The 15793-nt window shown below is 37.8% G+C and overlaps 1 protein-coding gene across 10 annotated transcripts in view; it reads right to left on the bottom strand.

Annotated features, from left to right (window-relative positions):
• UBR2 (ubiquitin protein ligase E3 component n-recognin 2) overlaps positions 1 to 15793 on the bottom strand; it is a 131776-nt gene that overhangs the window by 52575 nt on the left and 63408 nt on the right. For 9 of the 10 annotated variants that reach the window (XM_032339992.1, XM_032339991.1, XM_032339989.1 and 6 more), the window contains 4 exons: positions 5192 to 5355; positions 5003 to 5102; positions 2680 to 2808; positions 1385 to 1568 (listed from right to left, as the gene is read on the bottom strand). In XM_032339992.1, coding sequence (XP_032195883.1) covers positions 1385 to 1568; positions 2680 to 2808; positions 5003 to 5102; positions 5192 to 5355 — 577 coding nt within the window. The remainder of the gene's footprint in view (positions 1 to 1384; positions 1569 to 2679; positions 2809 to 5002; positions 5103 to 5191; positions 5356 to 15793) is intronic. The other variant, XM_032339993.1, reaches the window with a different exon arrangement.

Below are 15793 nucleotides of genomic sequence, written 5' to 3'. Positions count from 1 at the left end.
TGAACAGACATTTCTGCAAAGAAGACATCCAGATGGCCAACAGACACATGAAAAAGTGCTCCATATCACTCGGCATCAGGGAAATACAAATGAAAACCACAATGAGATATCACCTCACACCAGTCAGAATGGCTAAAATAAACAAGTCAGGAAATGACAGATGCTGGCGAGGATGCGGAGAAAGGGGAACCCTCCTACACTGTTGGTGGGAATGCAAGCTGGTGCAGCCACTCTGGGAAACAGCATGGAGGTTCCTCAAAATGTTGAAAATAGAACTGCCCTATGACCCAGCAATTGCACTATTGGGTATTTACCCTAAAGATACAAACGTAGTGATCCAAAGGGGCACGTGCACCCGAATGTTTATAGCAGCACTGTCCACAATAGCCAAACTATGGAAAGAACCTAGATGTCCATCAACAGATGAATGGATCAAGAAGATGTGGTATATATACACAATGGAATACTATGCAGCCATCAAAAGAAATGAAATCTTGCCATTTGCGACAACATGGATGGAACTAGAGCGTATCATGCTTAGCGAAATAAGTCAAGCGGAGAAAGACAACTATCATATGATCTCCCTGATATGAGGAAGTGGTGATGCAACATGGGGGCTTAAGTGGGTAGGAGAAGAATAAATGAAACAAGATGGGATTGGGAGGGAGATAAACCATAAGTGACTCTTAATCTCACAAAACAAACTGAGGGTTGCTGGGGGGAGGGGGTTTGGGAGAAAGGGGTGGGATTATGGACATTGGGGAGGGTATGTGCTTTGGTGAGTGCTGTGAAGTGTGTAAACCTGGTGATTCACAGACCTGTACCCCTGGGGATAAAAATCTATGTTTATAAAAAATAAAAAATTAAAAAAAAATTTTTTTTAATAAAAAAATATTAAAAAAAAAAGGTTATCAATAAATGAGTAAGAAACAGTTCAGAGGAGAAGAAAAAAAATTAGGGTGGTTCCAATTTATCAGCAATCACTTAAGTGACAGGGTGATTTGAATGGTAACAACACAGACTCTGAATGTGGGCTGAGTTAACCATGTGGTATACAACACGTGGTATGTGCAGTTTAGAAGCCTGAGGCAGCACTATGGTACTGTCCTTATAAACATGGCTTCTGGGACCAAAGCACCTCACAATTCCTACTCTGACTCTTTCTTGCTGCATGACACTAAGAAGTCACCTCTATGTCTCAGTCTTCCCTTCTGTGAAGCAAATGTAATAGTAATAATACCTACCTCATAGGCCAATGTGGTGATTAAGTAAGTCAATGCTTATAAAACTCTCAATATAATGTACAGAAAGTATTCAATAAATATTAACCACAAACAACTTAAAAGATAATTTCAGGGTTCTCTTTTGGGGAAAAATGCTTTACCTGCAAGTAAGCGAGAAACTGGGAGGTGAATGCTAACTTTTTCTTGGGAAACACAGTATCTGATAGTTTCCACTGAATGTCCACAAATGCTTAACGTGATTGGCTGTTCACCATCAGTGAAACCACCATGACACTGCATCAATACAGCAAGGCATTTCTTGTAAGCTTCAATTAACACTTTTTCCTAAAAAAGAGGGTTTTCTGTAAGTGACTTAAAAAGTTGGGTTTCTACAACATTGAATAAGCCCTCTTACTTACTTACTTACTTACTAAGTACCTCAGATATCAATATAGGCAAGACCAAACACAATCTTCCCTCCCCCAATATAGTCCCTCTACCAGTGCCCTATCTCAGGGAACACCATCTCCTTACAGCTGTGGAAATCTAGAAATTATTCCAATACTCTCCTTTCCCTCATTTCCCACTGTCCAATCTATTACTAAGTTACAATTTCATCTCCTAAATTTCTCTCAAAACTGGCCAATTATCTCCAGTAACTCAAAGGAAAGCCAACCACTTATTAAATTCCCTGCTTCTATTTTGACCTCTCCTCTATCTATTCTCACACAGAGTAATTAAAAAAAAAGAAAACAACAACATGTAACCTGTATCATGTTACCTTTTCTGCACAGTAGCCACTAGTGGCATCCCAACTCTATTAGAATAAAACCCAAATTTCTCTCCATGGCCTCCAAGGCCCTGCAGTATCAGGTCCCTGTCCAGTTCTCTACCTTCAACTGCAGTGCTCCAACCTGAGCCTTCTCATGGCCCCTGGACCAATCATACTCTTTCTCATCAACAGAGCATGCTGCAGCTGTCTCACAGTCAGGAATATTCTTTGCTCTTTGACCAGTTAACTCTGACACATAGTTCAGATCTCATAGAAGTCTTCTCTTACCTCTTAACTTACACAGGCTCTCACCTAGACTTTATAGCCAAAGGAGAGCAAAGTAATTTTAAGACAGAGAACAAATGAAATAGTTATAAAGCTTCATTTTTGAATAAATCTCTAACCTCTTTTTATAAGCTCAAAATCTAGATGAGATTATGGGGGGAAAATGTAGACAGTAACAGAAGAGAGAGTGGATCATTTCTTCCTCTGTTTTCCAAGTTTCTTCCTAAGGCTTCAGAATTTTAACGTTTATGGAATTTGTAGGTAAGAGAAGAAAAAAATGTTATTTCACGAGTTAAGTATCACCACTATCCCCTCCAAATGTCCTCAGAAATCTTAGGAATCTGTCTACAGCCCCTCTTCCATTTATCTCCTTCCCCACTACCCCTCGAAGAAACTCACGTCTAAAGCACACCAGTCCTGCATCATTGAAATGACATGTGTTAATTTCATTTGTAGCGTAAAGGCTGCCTCCCATTCTGGTTCCATTTCAATATGCTGTCCTACTTGACGTGTAATTGGATCCATTCCCTTAGAAGAAGCAAAAAAATTTTATTTTTTAAATATTTTATGCATTTATTTGAGAAAAAGAGCGCACAAGCAGGCAGAAGGGCAGGCAGAAGGAGAGGGAGAAACAGGTTCCCTGCTGAACAGAGCCCGACAGGGGATTCATTACCTGAGCCAAAGGCAGACGCTTTACTGACTGAGCCACCCAGGTGCCCCAAAAGAAGAGAAAAGATTTTAAATGGATTAAAATTATGCTTGTCCTCTTACAATGAAACTTAAGAAATAGTATAGAATATATTTTGATTATAAAAACACGTAAAATGCAAGTTTTAACAAGAAGCTTCAAGTAGTATAAGAAGTCCAACTCCCTAACTTACATGTTTCTATATTAACATTCTCTAAAATATGGAATTAAAAAAAATTAGAACAAATAATTTTGAGGCAATCTTGTATATGTTTTAAACAATAAAATGTATACTTCACTCCAACGATCCTTCAAGTTATATTTTTAGCTCTATCATTTACGGACTAAACTGTTGAAAGAAATTGGACAGGTTTTTAAAATAGTAATGAATTTATATTTTACAATATAATAGAATAAAGTTTTTGTAATTATTGCTAATCTGCAACTAAAAGTTCTCACAGAATAAAGAAAGCAAAACAAAAAAAGCCCCTCCAAAACAGAAATAGAAAACAAAAAGATAAACAAAATAGTTATATAAGAATATACTTAAAAAAAAAAAAAAGATTTTATTTATTTGAGGGAAAGAGAGAGAGAACATGAGCAGGGGAGAGAGGCAGAGGGAGAGGAGAAGCAGGCTCCCTGCTGAGGAGGGAGCCCAACCTAGCTTGATCCCAGAACCCTGGGATCGTGACCTGTGCCTAAAGCAGATGCTTAACCGACTGAGCCATGCTGGGCGCCCCAAAATATATAGTTTTAGAAGAATTTTAAGTAAGAATATAATGTTTTAGAAATTAGCTTAACAGGGTGTCTGGGTGGCTGAGTTGGTTAAGCATCTGTCTTCGGCTCAGGTCATGATCTCAGAGTCCTGGGATTGAGCCTTGCATTGGGCTCCCTGCTCAGTGGGTGGCGTGCTTCTCCTTTTCCCTCTGCCTGCTGCTCTGTCTGCTTGCGTGCTCTGTCAAATAAATAAGTAAAATCTTAAAAAAAAAAGAGAGAGAGAGAGAGAAAAGTTAAAAAAGAAACTAGCCTAACTACCCTCTTGGTGCATCAGAACTGATTACAGAAATAGAGGATAGCTCTAATACTTAAAATGGCCAAAGTTTCTACAGATAGAAAAGCAGAAAAGTATTATAATAAACATCCTAACCCAATACAGAAACCAGAATATTTTCCAAAAATGGTAAGTTGATTTTATTTCTTGCTTAAGGAAGCCAGACAGCTACTAAAAGAATTATAATGGGGATGCCTGGGTGGCTCAGTGGGTTAAGCCTCTGCCTTCGGCCCAGGTTATGATCTCAGGGTCCTGGGATCGAGCCCCGCATCGGGCTCTCTGCTCGACAAGGGAGCCTGCTTCTCCCTCTCTCTCTGCCTGCCTCTCTGCCTACTTGTGATCTCTGTCTATCAAATGAATAAATAAAATCTTAAAAAAAAAAATAAAAGAATTATAATGGCATGGCTCAGATATTTTGGCATGATATCAACCTTCTTACAGTTAAAACCATACCAGTTAGCTTCTGCTTCTAGATTCTGTTCTGTATAGGACAGTGTTTCCAAAAAAACAGAATTAAACAGAGGGCAGTAAGTTCTATACTGTATTACATAAATATACCAAGGAGAGAAAAAGAATTATGGAAACATTAAACAAAAAAATTAAATATTATAGTTTCTTAAATAAACATTATAGTTTCTTAACTTCACAATATTTCCATGTAAGCATATTAAAAACAGTAAACTTGCAATCCTCAAAAAAAACCCGTTAATGGTAACCAAAAGAACAGCAGATGCCAGAACTTTTGCTTGGATGTCATTCATTCTACACCATTCTAAGAGTTTCCAACTCTTAGAAAGAAACTCTTTGGAAGAGTTTCTTTGTCCAAATTATAGTCATCTAAATTATTCTTTTGGAAATGTGCCCCAAATGAAAACACAAAAGATGTTCAGTGCAATAAACCAAAAAAAAAAAAAAAAAAAAAAAAAGAAAGAAAAAAAAGAAAAATAAAGTTCTTCTCTTTAAAATGTTCCATTTATACATACCTGCATACATTTGAGTAATTCCAAAAAGGCATCAAATCCTTCTAGGAATTTCTCCCTCAGATCATCTGACCACTCGGTTGGTTTGCTAATTAACACATACCTGAACAAGATAAAAATAGCAATGAACATATGGGTAAACACTGACATATTACAAGTTGCAAGTGGTTGGATAATTAAACAAAAACTTACTTGAGATCTAAAATAAGGCTCTGAACTCTCCTAAACTTGAAGGCTTGTAAAGCAGTATATCGTTCAAACTGAAATCTACCCTGGGCATCTCGATGTCTCAAATGATCCATAAAAGTCTTAATGATGATGGTCATCAGGTTTTCTTCTGTGATAAGCATCCGAGCCTAGAAAAAAGTGTATCAGGGTACATTGGTGATTAAAACCTGTTTACTAGAAAGCTAAAAAAAGTCACCAACACTGGTTAGCTCTTTGAAGTTTAAACCTCTTTCACTGTAACTATGTATCATAAATGCATTATTTCTAAATAACAATTACTTACTCCAACAGCCACGTGTATGAAGCAACAATTACATCACGGAGAAAGATGCCAGAATTTTAGGAGACAGATCCAAGGCTCATTATTCAAAGACAATTCAGGGTGGGGGATCTGAACCAGGCTGCAAATTTTCCTTAACTGAGACATTTAGACACCTATAATGGTATGGTATAATTATTCTAGGATCCAGAGGTTCATATCAGATTCTGTAGAACTCCGTATGAAACTATATTTCCTCTTAATCTCCTTTTAAAATTTATTTTTTGTTTCTATGTATATACATATCTATGTATTTTTGAATAAGCAAATACATTTAAATGACTGAAAAAAAAAGGTAAAAAGTTTCCTAGCTCCCAAGGTCCCCCTTGCAAAGGCAATCTCTTTGAGCAGTTTTCTTGCATATTCTTCCAGAGATGGTGTGTGTGTGTATAATACATACATATATGTACCAACACACACACACACACACACACATACATATATACATTTATAATATATGGGTTAAGTGTTACTAAGTAGATAGAAGCATACATATATTTAACTATACCTATTTCTCTACATATATTTAATTATATCTATTTCTGACCCTCAAAGGATAGCATATTATAAACACTGTTCTGCACTTGTTTTTTTAACTTCATGTATTTTAGAGATTGTTCCATATCAGTTCATATAAATTCCCTCAATCGTCTTAACTATCACCAGGTTATTTTTTTCTACCATACTTTATTTAGCCAGGCAGGCCCTTAATGGTGAGACATGAGACATCTGGATTTTTTCCAGTCTTCTGCTATTTATTACAAAAGATGTTGCAATGAATATTAGCTGTGTACAACTGCAAGGATATTTATAGAATAATTTTCTAGAAGTGGAATTACTGGGTTAAAGTGTACGCACATTATAAATTTTACTGATATCACCAAACTGTCTCCACAAAGAAGCTCACCAATTTATATGTCCATCTACAGTGTGTGACCTTCCCCTCATGCTTTCAGTAACACAATGAAACTTTAAACATTTGATCTTTGCCATTCTGATGATTTTATATTTCATCTTACTTTGAATGAGGTTGGACATTATTTTATAAAAATTTGCATTTCCTTTTCTGCTCCATAATAAAGTCAGAAGGTCTAATATTATTTGAATACCTCATTATTACTGTGCTATAAATGATCATGGTTTTCCCCTACCTTTCTAGCCTAACTAGGCTCAAGGGTATTACTGGCGTTGGGGGGGAACCTACTTAACTAGGTCTCCCACTAATCAATTAGCAATATAGAAAGTTGCATCAAAAAGTAGGACAGGGTGCTTGGGTGGCTCAGTTGGTTAAGTGTCCAACTTCTTGATTTCGGCTCAGGTGGTCATGATCTCAGGGTCATGGGATCGAGCCACATGCCAGGCTCCATACTTCTCTCCCTCTCTCTGCCCCTTCCCCTGCCCACATGTGCTCTCTTTCTCTAAAATAATAAATAAATCTTTTTAAAAAAGTAGGACAAAAAAGTGCAGAAGATATAAGTCTAAGAATATAGTAAGGCTGTGTTCTAATGTAAAAGTTCTGAGGTTATCAGATAAAGAGAAAATCTATGTAGTTAAATATTCCTTTGAAAAACTCAAGTCATCATCACCTTGTCAAAACATAGGACCTAAGACCTCAAAAATCAACAGGATTAAGTTCTGTTCATTTTCCTACACAGTGAAGACTAAGGTCAACTTTGAAGAAGAGGAGGTATTGACAGGTTAAGATAAAAGGTTGGGGCACCTGGGTGGCTCAGTTGGTTAAGCAACTGCCTTCGGCTCAAGTCATGATCCTGGAGTCCCTGGAGACTGAGGCCCACATCAGGGTCCCTGCTTGGCAGGGAGTCTGCTTCTCTGACCCTCCCCCTTCTCATGCTCTCTCTCTCATTCTCTCTCAAATAAATAAATAGAATCTTTTAAAAAACAAAACAAAACAGTCCTTTTCTTTGTTTGCTGAATTAGTTGATTTTGAGAAAGTAAAATGATTCTGATGGTCATGGGTGTCAACTTAAAAAAAAAATCACTAAGACGTCCATTAGTAATGTCCCATTAAGAGATAGGAGTTATTCAGGTATTTCCACTTCTAAAATGAAAACCAGAGAAAGCAAGAGCAAAAGTTCAGGAAAGAAGAACAAAAAAGTTCAGAAAAAAACAAAAAACTTTTTTTAAGTGCTTGGCTTTATCACCTCTTGCCTAGCTTGTTGCTAACCTTTCAAGGTAACCTTCAACATTAAACATCTAACATTATTATACAGTCCTAGAACTTCTTATTATCCTAAAAGTGCTTAATTTTAATTTTAATTTATTTATTTTTAAAAAGATTTTATTTATTTGAGAGAGAGAGAAAGCAAGACAGCACAGGCAGAGGGAGTGGCAGAAGGAGAGGGAGGTGGGGCTTGACATGACCTGAGCCAAAGGCAGTCACTTAACCAACTGAGCCACCCAGGCATCCCCAAACTGCTTAATTTTTAAATGCCTACAATTCGCTTTGCTTTAAATTTTACTACTGCTACTTACCTTAATTACAATTTTATTCACTTTATATAATTTGTATTCAATCCTGTGTTGCAAGGCTCATTACATATCTAACAGCATATTCAAAATGGGCCATAGTTCCCCAAGACTCTGAAAAACTTTATTTTTAATTTTTTAAAAAGATTTTTTATTTGACTTATTTGACAGAGAGAGACAGTGAGAGAGGGAACACAAGCAGGGGGAGTGGGAGAGGGAGAAGGCTGCTTCCCATGGAGCAGGGAGCCCAATGCAGGGCTTGATCCCAAGACTCTGGGATCACGTCCTCAGCCAAAGGCTGAGGCTTAATGCCTGAGCCACCCAGGGGCCCCCATTTTATTTTTTAAGATTTTTTATACAGATCTTATTTATTATTTTGAGAGCAAGAGAGTGTGAGCATCAGGAGGGGCAGGAGCAGAGGGAGAGAAAGAATCTCAAGCAGATTCCACAATGAGCACAGAGCCTGACATGGCGGTCAATCTCACCACCCTGAGATCAGGACATGAGCTGAAATCAAGTCGGATGACCAACTGACTAAACCACCCAAACACTCCTCTGAAAAACTTTACTGAATAATAATGGCCTGTGTACACACTTTTAGTTAAGCTAAACATGATACAGCATACAGGAGTAATGCTGACTATAAATTAGGACACATATAACAAAAACAAATTAGAACAAATAAGATACTGTCATCACTTGAATTATTAGTTTTGGTTTTTGACCAGGTTATTTAAAAATGAAGACTGAATTTTCAGTTAACCCAAAAGATCAATCAATATATGGAGTTCTATCACGGATATATAACATTTCACTAATATCTAGGCAACTGATTTTTTAAAAAGATTTTATTTATTTATTTGACAAAAAGAGACACAGCAAGAGAGGGAACACAAGAAGGGGAGTGAGAGAGTGGAGAAGCAGGCTCCCCACTGAGCAGAGAGCAGGGCTCGATCCCAGGACCGTGGGATCATGACCTGAGTCGAAGGCAGACGCTTAATGACTGAGCCACCCAGGCGCCCCTAAGCAATTGATTTTTAAGCAGGGATAGGCAGATGAATTACTAATGGTGCTTTTTCAAGAAATGATACATGTGGGGGCACCTGGGTGGCTCAGTGGGTTAAGCCGCTGCCTTCGGCTCAGGTCATGATCTCAGGGTCCTGGGATCGAGTCCCGCATAGGGCTCTCTGCTCAGCGGGGAGCCTGCTTCCTTCTCTCTCTCTCTCTGCCTGCCTCTCAGTGTACTTGTAATTTCTCTCTGTCAAATAAATAAATAAAATCTTTTAATAAAAAAAAAAAAAAAAAAGAAATGATACATGTGAGTCTTCTGCTTCCAGTCATGATGGAAGCTTGAGGCTGACCAACATTTCCCCCTAAGAACAACCAGAAAAGATCAGTTAGGAAGAAAAGTTTGAAATCATTAGAGAGCTGCTGAGACAATAAGGACTCGAGGGGATAAAACCATGGAGAAGGGGCATGGCAGAAGGAGGTGAGCCAACATTCTGGAGCTGCTTTTCCTTCAGCATCTGACTCTTCTGGGAACTGGACAAAATGAGACAGAAGATCCTGGGAAAGAGTCTGACAAAACTGCTAACAGGAAGAAAAACCAAAGATTTTATCTGGTGTGGGGAGTGGGGAGGTCAGGACTCTAGTAAGAACAGAAGAGTAGGAATGGAGTCCAATTTTCTTCCATTTTCCCCCATAAGATACCTGCAAAATTCTGAAGCTATGCAGGCCAGAAGTCTAAGAGCAGAAAGACTAGAAGAACAGAGGAGCGATGTGGCAGTTTTAGCAAGTGGAGGAAATAAAACAAGTTCAGGACCCTAGAGAGGGGAGGACTCTTGTGAACCCTCTAGGCTCTCGATTGGGAAATCTTGGAGGATAATGTTGCAGGGGTGAGGATGACTCAGAAGACAGAGTCTTGCCAAAACAACCTGGTGTCATGTCAATTCCTAACTGGACTAAGGTGACAGGCCTCTCTCCAGCTGCCTAACATTAAGGAGAATCTTCTTAGGAGAAAGATATCATGCAGTATCTAAGATTTTGTAATAAAGAACATCCTATCAGAAGGCAATGAGAAAGAGAATGGACAGAAACCGTATTTGAGAAGAGAAGGACTCCAAAATTTCCAAATCTGAGAAAGCCACCAGCATAGGGATATAGTATCTACATCCAGTATCTATAAAGAAAATCAAAGCTATATAAATCATAAATCAAGACTGCTGAAATCTAAGACAAATGTCAATAAAAAGTTACTAAGCATTTTAAAGGACTAAAAATCAAAATGAGAGAGAGTCTGACGCATGTCTAGATCCCAGGACCCTGGGATCATGACCTGAGCCAAAGGCAGATGCTTAATGACTAAGCCACCCAGGCGCCCCTAGGCAATTGATTTTTAAGCAGGGATAGGCAGATGAATTACTAATGGTGCTTTTTCAAGAAATGATACATGTGAGTCTTCTGCATCCAGTCATGATGGAAGCTTGAGGCTGACCAACATTTCCCCCTAAGAACAACCAGAAAAGATCAGTTAGGAAGAAAAGTTTGAAATCATTAGAGAGCTGCTGAGACAATAAGGACTCGAGGGGATAAAACCATGGAGAAGGGGCATGGCAGAAGGAGGTGAGCCAACATTCTGGAGCTGCTTTTCCTTCAGCATCTGAAGGAAAACATCTGAAGCAAAAACATAAAAAAACAGGAATAGACCTACAAATGATCTAGATAATGACATTATCAGACTATGACTTTAAGATGTATTTATTTATCCACTTTACAGAGAGAGAGAGAGAGAGAGAGAGAGAGAGAGCAGGGGCAGGGGAAGAGGGAGAGGAAGAGGGAGAGGGAGAGAATCCCAAGCAGAATTCTCACTGAGCACAGAGCCTGACACAGGGCTCAAGGCCATGACCCTGAGATCATGACCTGAGCTGAAATCAAGAATTGAAAGCTCAACTGACTGAGCCACCCAGGCACTCCCAGATCAGACCATGACTTTAAAATAACTACGATTTACATGGTCAGAAAACTGAGGAAAAAATGAAGTATTTCACCAGAAAACTGGAATCCATTAAAAAAAAAAATGGATTTTTTTGTTCCAGTGATCAGGTTAGAGGGAGTAGGTTTAGTTTTCTCTAGTTTTCTAAGTACACCTAAAAATCCTGGATATTATATGCAAAAGAACACCAGAAGATTTCAGAGAGGTGGCTAGATAGAAGGCAGACTGGCTAGGGACCTCAGAGAACCCAAAAAATGACATGGCAGAGCTCTAAGAAGCTGGTAACCTGAAAATGCCAATGGGCACAGATTTTTTTTTTAAAGCCCCAATAAAAGCCAGCTCTCTCAGCTACAGGAAAGAAGTAACCCAGCAGGAGAGAAAACTTTCAACAAGAACCCCTCTACTCTAGGCAACTGCTACAGGAAAAACTATAGCTCCAGTCCCATCTACAACCAGCAAAAGCTGAGTGGCGATGTCTAGACTTCCACCCTTCAGGGCTGAAACATAGCGCTGGCCTCCAGTATCAGGGATGCACAAGTAACCTCTAGGGCAGTGCTACTCAAAGTACGCTCCATGGACCAGCGGCATACAAACTGCTTGTTGTGACAAGAAGATAAATCAACTAGTAACAGTTTAATTTAGCTGACTTTTTTTTCTCATAGCCAGAGTTTTTTTTGTTTTTTTTTTTTAAGATTTTATTTATTTATTTGACAGAGAGAGATTACAAGTAGACAGAGGCAGGCGGGGTGGGGGGCGGGGAGAAGCAGGCTCCCTGCTGAGCAGAGGGCCTGATGCGGGGCTCATCCCAGGACCCTGAGATCATGACCTGAGCCGAAGGCAGAGGCTTAACCCACGGAGCCACCCAGGCACCCCTCTCATAGTAAGAGTTGTGCTGAGATCAACAACGTGTTGGTTCACATTCTGGTACAAGTTGTTTATCCTGTCATTACTGACACGTCGGAATAAAACTGCTTTAGAGTCACCCTTACGAGAGTAGTAAGTGAATGTACGACAAGTTAATAAAGGGTGGGGGAAAGAAATAACTACTTAATGCAAAAGAAGGTAAGAAAGAAGAGAAAAAGAAATGAAATAGGTGGTTCAAACAACAACAAAAAAATCACAAGGTAATCTTTAAAGCCAAATATATCAGTAATTACATTAAATGAGCAGTAATGTGATTATATCATCAGGTGTGACAGACTGGGTAAACAACAAAACCTAAATACATGCTTTATAAAAGTGATGTTAAATTTAGTATGAAGGTACAAAAAAGTTAAAAATGTGAGGTGTCTGGGTGGCTCAGCTGGTTAAGCATCCAACTCTTAATTTCAGCTCAGGTCATGATCTCTGGGTTGTGAGATTGAACCCCATGTCAGGCTCTGCACTGGGAGTAGGGGCTGCTTGAGATTCTCTCCTACTCCCACTGGCCCTCCCCAACTCCCAACTATCTCTCTCTTAAAAAAAAAAAAAAGAATGGAAAAGACATATTATGCAAACACTAACCAATAAAAAGGAGTTGTTGCTGTAATATCATATAAATTACTTTAAGTCAGCAGTATTATCTCAGATGAAAAAATAACTCATAATGATAAAAGGATTAATCTATAAGGTACAATTCTAAATTTGTATGTGTTCAATAACATAAAGATATATAAAACACGTATATAGAAACATGTAAAAGGAGAAAGACAAATCTAACAATCACTGTGGGAAGCCCTAAGATGCTTCAACAGTTGATGGAACAAGCAGGCAGAAGATTAGTAAATATGTAAGACTTACAAAATGAAAATGAACAAACTTGACCCAAGTGACATACAGAAACACTGTACCCAATGATAAGAGAATATACATTATTTTCAAGTTCATATGGGATATTTATCAAAACTGAAAATATTCTGGCCATAAAGCTAGACTAAACAACTGAAATCAGCAAGTTCTCCAACCACAGTAAAATTAAACTAGAATTCGTAACAAAATAATTATTAGAAAATGCCCGAGTGTTTTGAAATTTAGCAATATATCTCTAAGGAGTATAACCACAAAGAAGAAAAAAATGGATCAAGGAAAAAGAGGTCCCAAAGGAACTCAGTGGATTTTTTGAACTGTATAATAAAAATAGGACATTACAAAATTGTGGGATGCAGCTAACGTCATTACTTAGATGGAAACTTAAGCCTTAAATGCACTTATCAGGAGAGAAAGGCTGAAAGCCAACAACTTAAACATCTATCTTAAGAAATTACAGGAAGAATGGTTGTCATCATGTGGTGAATAAAAGCAGGAATCTTTCTCATTCCTCATCTCAGGGGAAAAGCTTTTAACACTTAGCATTAAACAGAATGTTTGCTTGAGGTTTTTACTTTTTGTTTTGTTCTTAGGTACTCTCGGATTAAAGTTCTCTTTCATTTCTAGGTATGAGATATTTTGTTTTAAATTATGAGAAAGTGTTGAATTTTCATTAATTCAGAAAAAACATTTGATACAATTTTTTTTCGCATCTGTTAATAAGGTGAATTATTCCAGCTGATTTTTTCCCCCAAATGTTATACTACTCTTGCATTAAGGAAAAAAACCAAAGTTGGTGTGATGTATTATCCTTTTTCTATATTGCCTGATTTGATTTGTGCAACCTCATCTGTGAGAGGGAGTAGATGGTAATATTCTTGTAAATTGCCTTGCTGGATTTTGGTATCAAGATAACAGAGAACTCAATTAAATTGGCCAGTATATTCTCTTTCTCTGTTTTCCAGAAAAATTAATGTAAGACAGTTGTTATTTCTTCCTTAAATATTTGGAAGGATTCTCCAGTGTAGCCACTTGGGCCTGGGGACTTGTGAGAAGATTTTTATAATAATTAAAAATTTTTGTTCCTTATTTCTCTTTTAATAACCTGCAGGTTTTCTTAGGAATCTGTTCATTTTATCCAAACTTCCAATTATACTGATTTAAGTTGGTCCCAATATTGTCTTATTTTCTACTTAATAACTGTAAGGCCTGTGCTTTTTTGTAGCCCTTTTCACAATAAAATTTTTCTATTTTTATTAGTCTTTCTAAATATCTATTCCTTTTTTCCTTGGTGTTTTAAAAGAACCAACTTTTGGTTGTACTGATTTTTTTATTACATATATTTGCTTTGTTTTATTAATTTCTGTTCTTTTATCATTTCCCTTATTAAACTTTCTTTAGACAAAAGACCTAAGCTCTTACAATGGCCCTTGCCATTCCATCTTCAACCCTATACCTCAGTGATGTCACTGACCATTTTCCTCATTTATCTAGCAACACTGGCCTGTTTGGGATTCTTTCTTCCAAAATGTCAAGTGCACATTCATCTCAGAACTTTTGTACTTGCTGTTCTCTCTGCCCAGGAGGCTCTTCCACCAGTTAGTCACATTACTCATCTCTTACTTTCTTCAGGTTCCTGTTCAAACACTACTTCTCTAAGAGGCCTTCTGATAACCTTGTATAAAGTATGATCCCTTAAGTGTCACTCTCTATCCATTCAACCTGCTTTTCTACTTCATAGCACTCATCAACACTTGATTCATAAATGGTATCCAACTGTTTGTATATCTGTCTCTTCCCAATTCCATAGGACCAGGGACTTTTGTCTGCTTTGTTTACTGCAATATTTTTCTCCAGAGCCCACAACAGTACCTGCTCAGTAAAGGTGCTAAATAAGTAAGTTCTGAATAAATGAGTACATATGCTATTTGTCTAGTGTTTCTAACTAAAAGAATCAGACAAGAAAAAATAGAAGATGAAATAGTAGAACAAAAATTACTAGTAGATTACTCAAAATTCCAAGGAATCAACACAAAATATTATTTTGTTATTTAATACAAAATTATTTAACACAAAATTTAACATTTAAATGTTAATTAAGAGGACCAGAAAGATTTAAGATGAGTATGTAAGTAACAGTGCTTTTTCTACATGCCAGACATAGCCAGATTAAAAATGTGTAAGACCCACAAGAAGAGAATGGTTAAGTTTGTAATAAGAACATAAAATAAGACTTAATAAATGAGGACAAACTATGTTCCTGGACAGGGATATTTGATATTGCAAAGATATCAGTTCTTCCCAAAGTATCTTTAAATACATTTTCAATCAAAATCCTAATGTGTTTTTTTGTGTTTTTAGTTCATTTAAAAAAATATATTTAATTAATTTATTTATCTGTCAGAGACAGAGAGAGAGAGCGAGCGAGTGAGCGAGCGAGCACGTGCACAAGTAGGCCTAGTGGCAGGCAGAGGCTCCCCGCAAGGAGCAAGGAGCCCAATGCAGGACTTGATCCCAGGATCCTGGGATCATGACCTGAGCCAAAGGCAGCCGCTTAACCAACTGAGCCACCCAGGCATCCCAATTTTAGTTCATCTTAAAAAAAAAAAAAAAGAAGCCTGAGAACATTAAAGAAATTATTAGAACTGGGTACAGACATGGAAATGGATAATAATGGAGGAAGCACAGATATGAACACATATGGGATATCTCAGAGGCTTCTCAAACATCCCTGACTAAAAATGAAAGCATCATTTTCTCTCTTCACAAATACTACTCGTTTTCCAAAATCCCCTGTGCAGGTGGCATGACATCCACTGGGCTGCAAGTCACAAACCTGGGAGTCCTCTTTACTCTTTCTCTCCAACTGAACAACCAATCACCAACTGATCCTCCAAACCCAAGTCTGGCCAATTCTGTAGCTTTTACTATTTAAATCTCTCTCACAACTCACATCTACTGCCACAATCCCAGACTGAGTTAC

Source organism: Mustela erminea, chromosome 4, assembly GCF_009829155.1.
Source record: "Mustela erminea isolate mMusErm1 chromosome 4, mMusErm1.Pri, whole genome shotgun sequence".
Lineage (NCBI taxonomy): Eukaryota > Metazoa > Chordata > Mammalia > Carnivora > Mustelidae > Mustela > Mustela erminea.
This window is presented reverse-complemented; position numbering and strand designations above follow the sequence as displayed.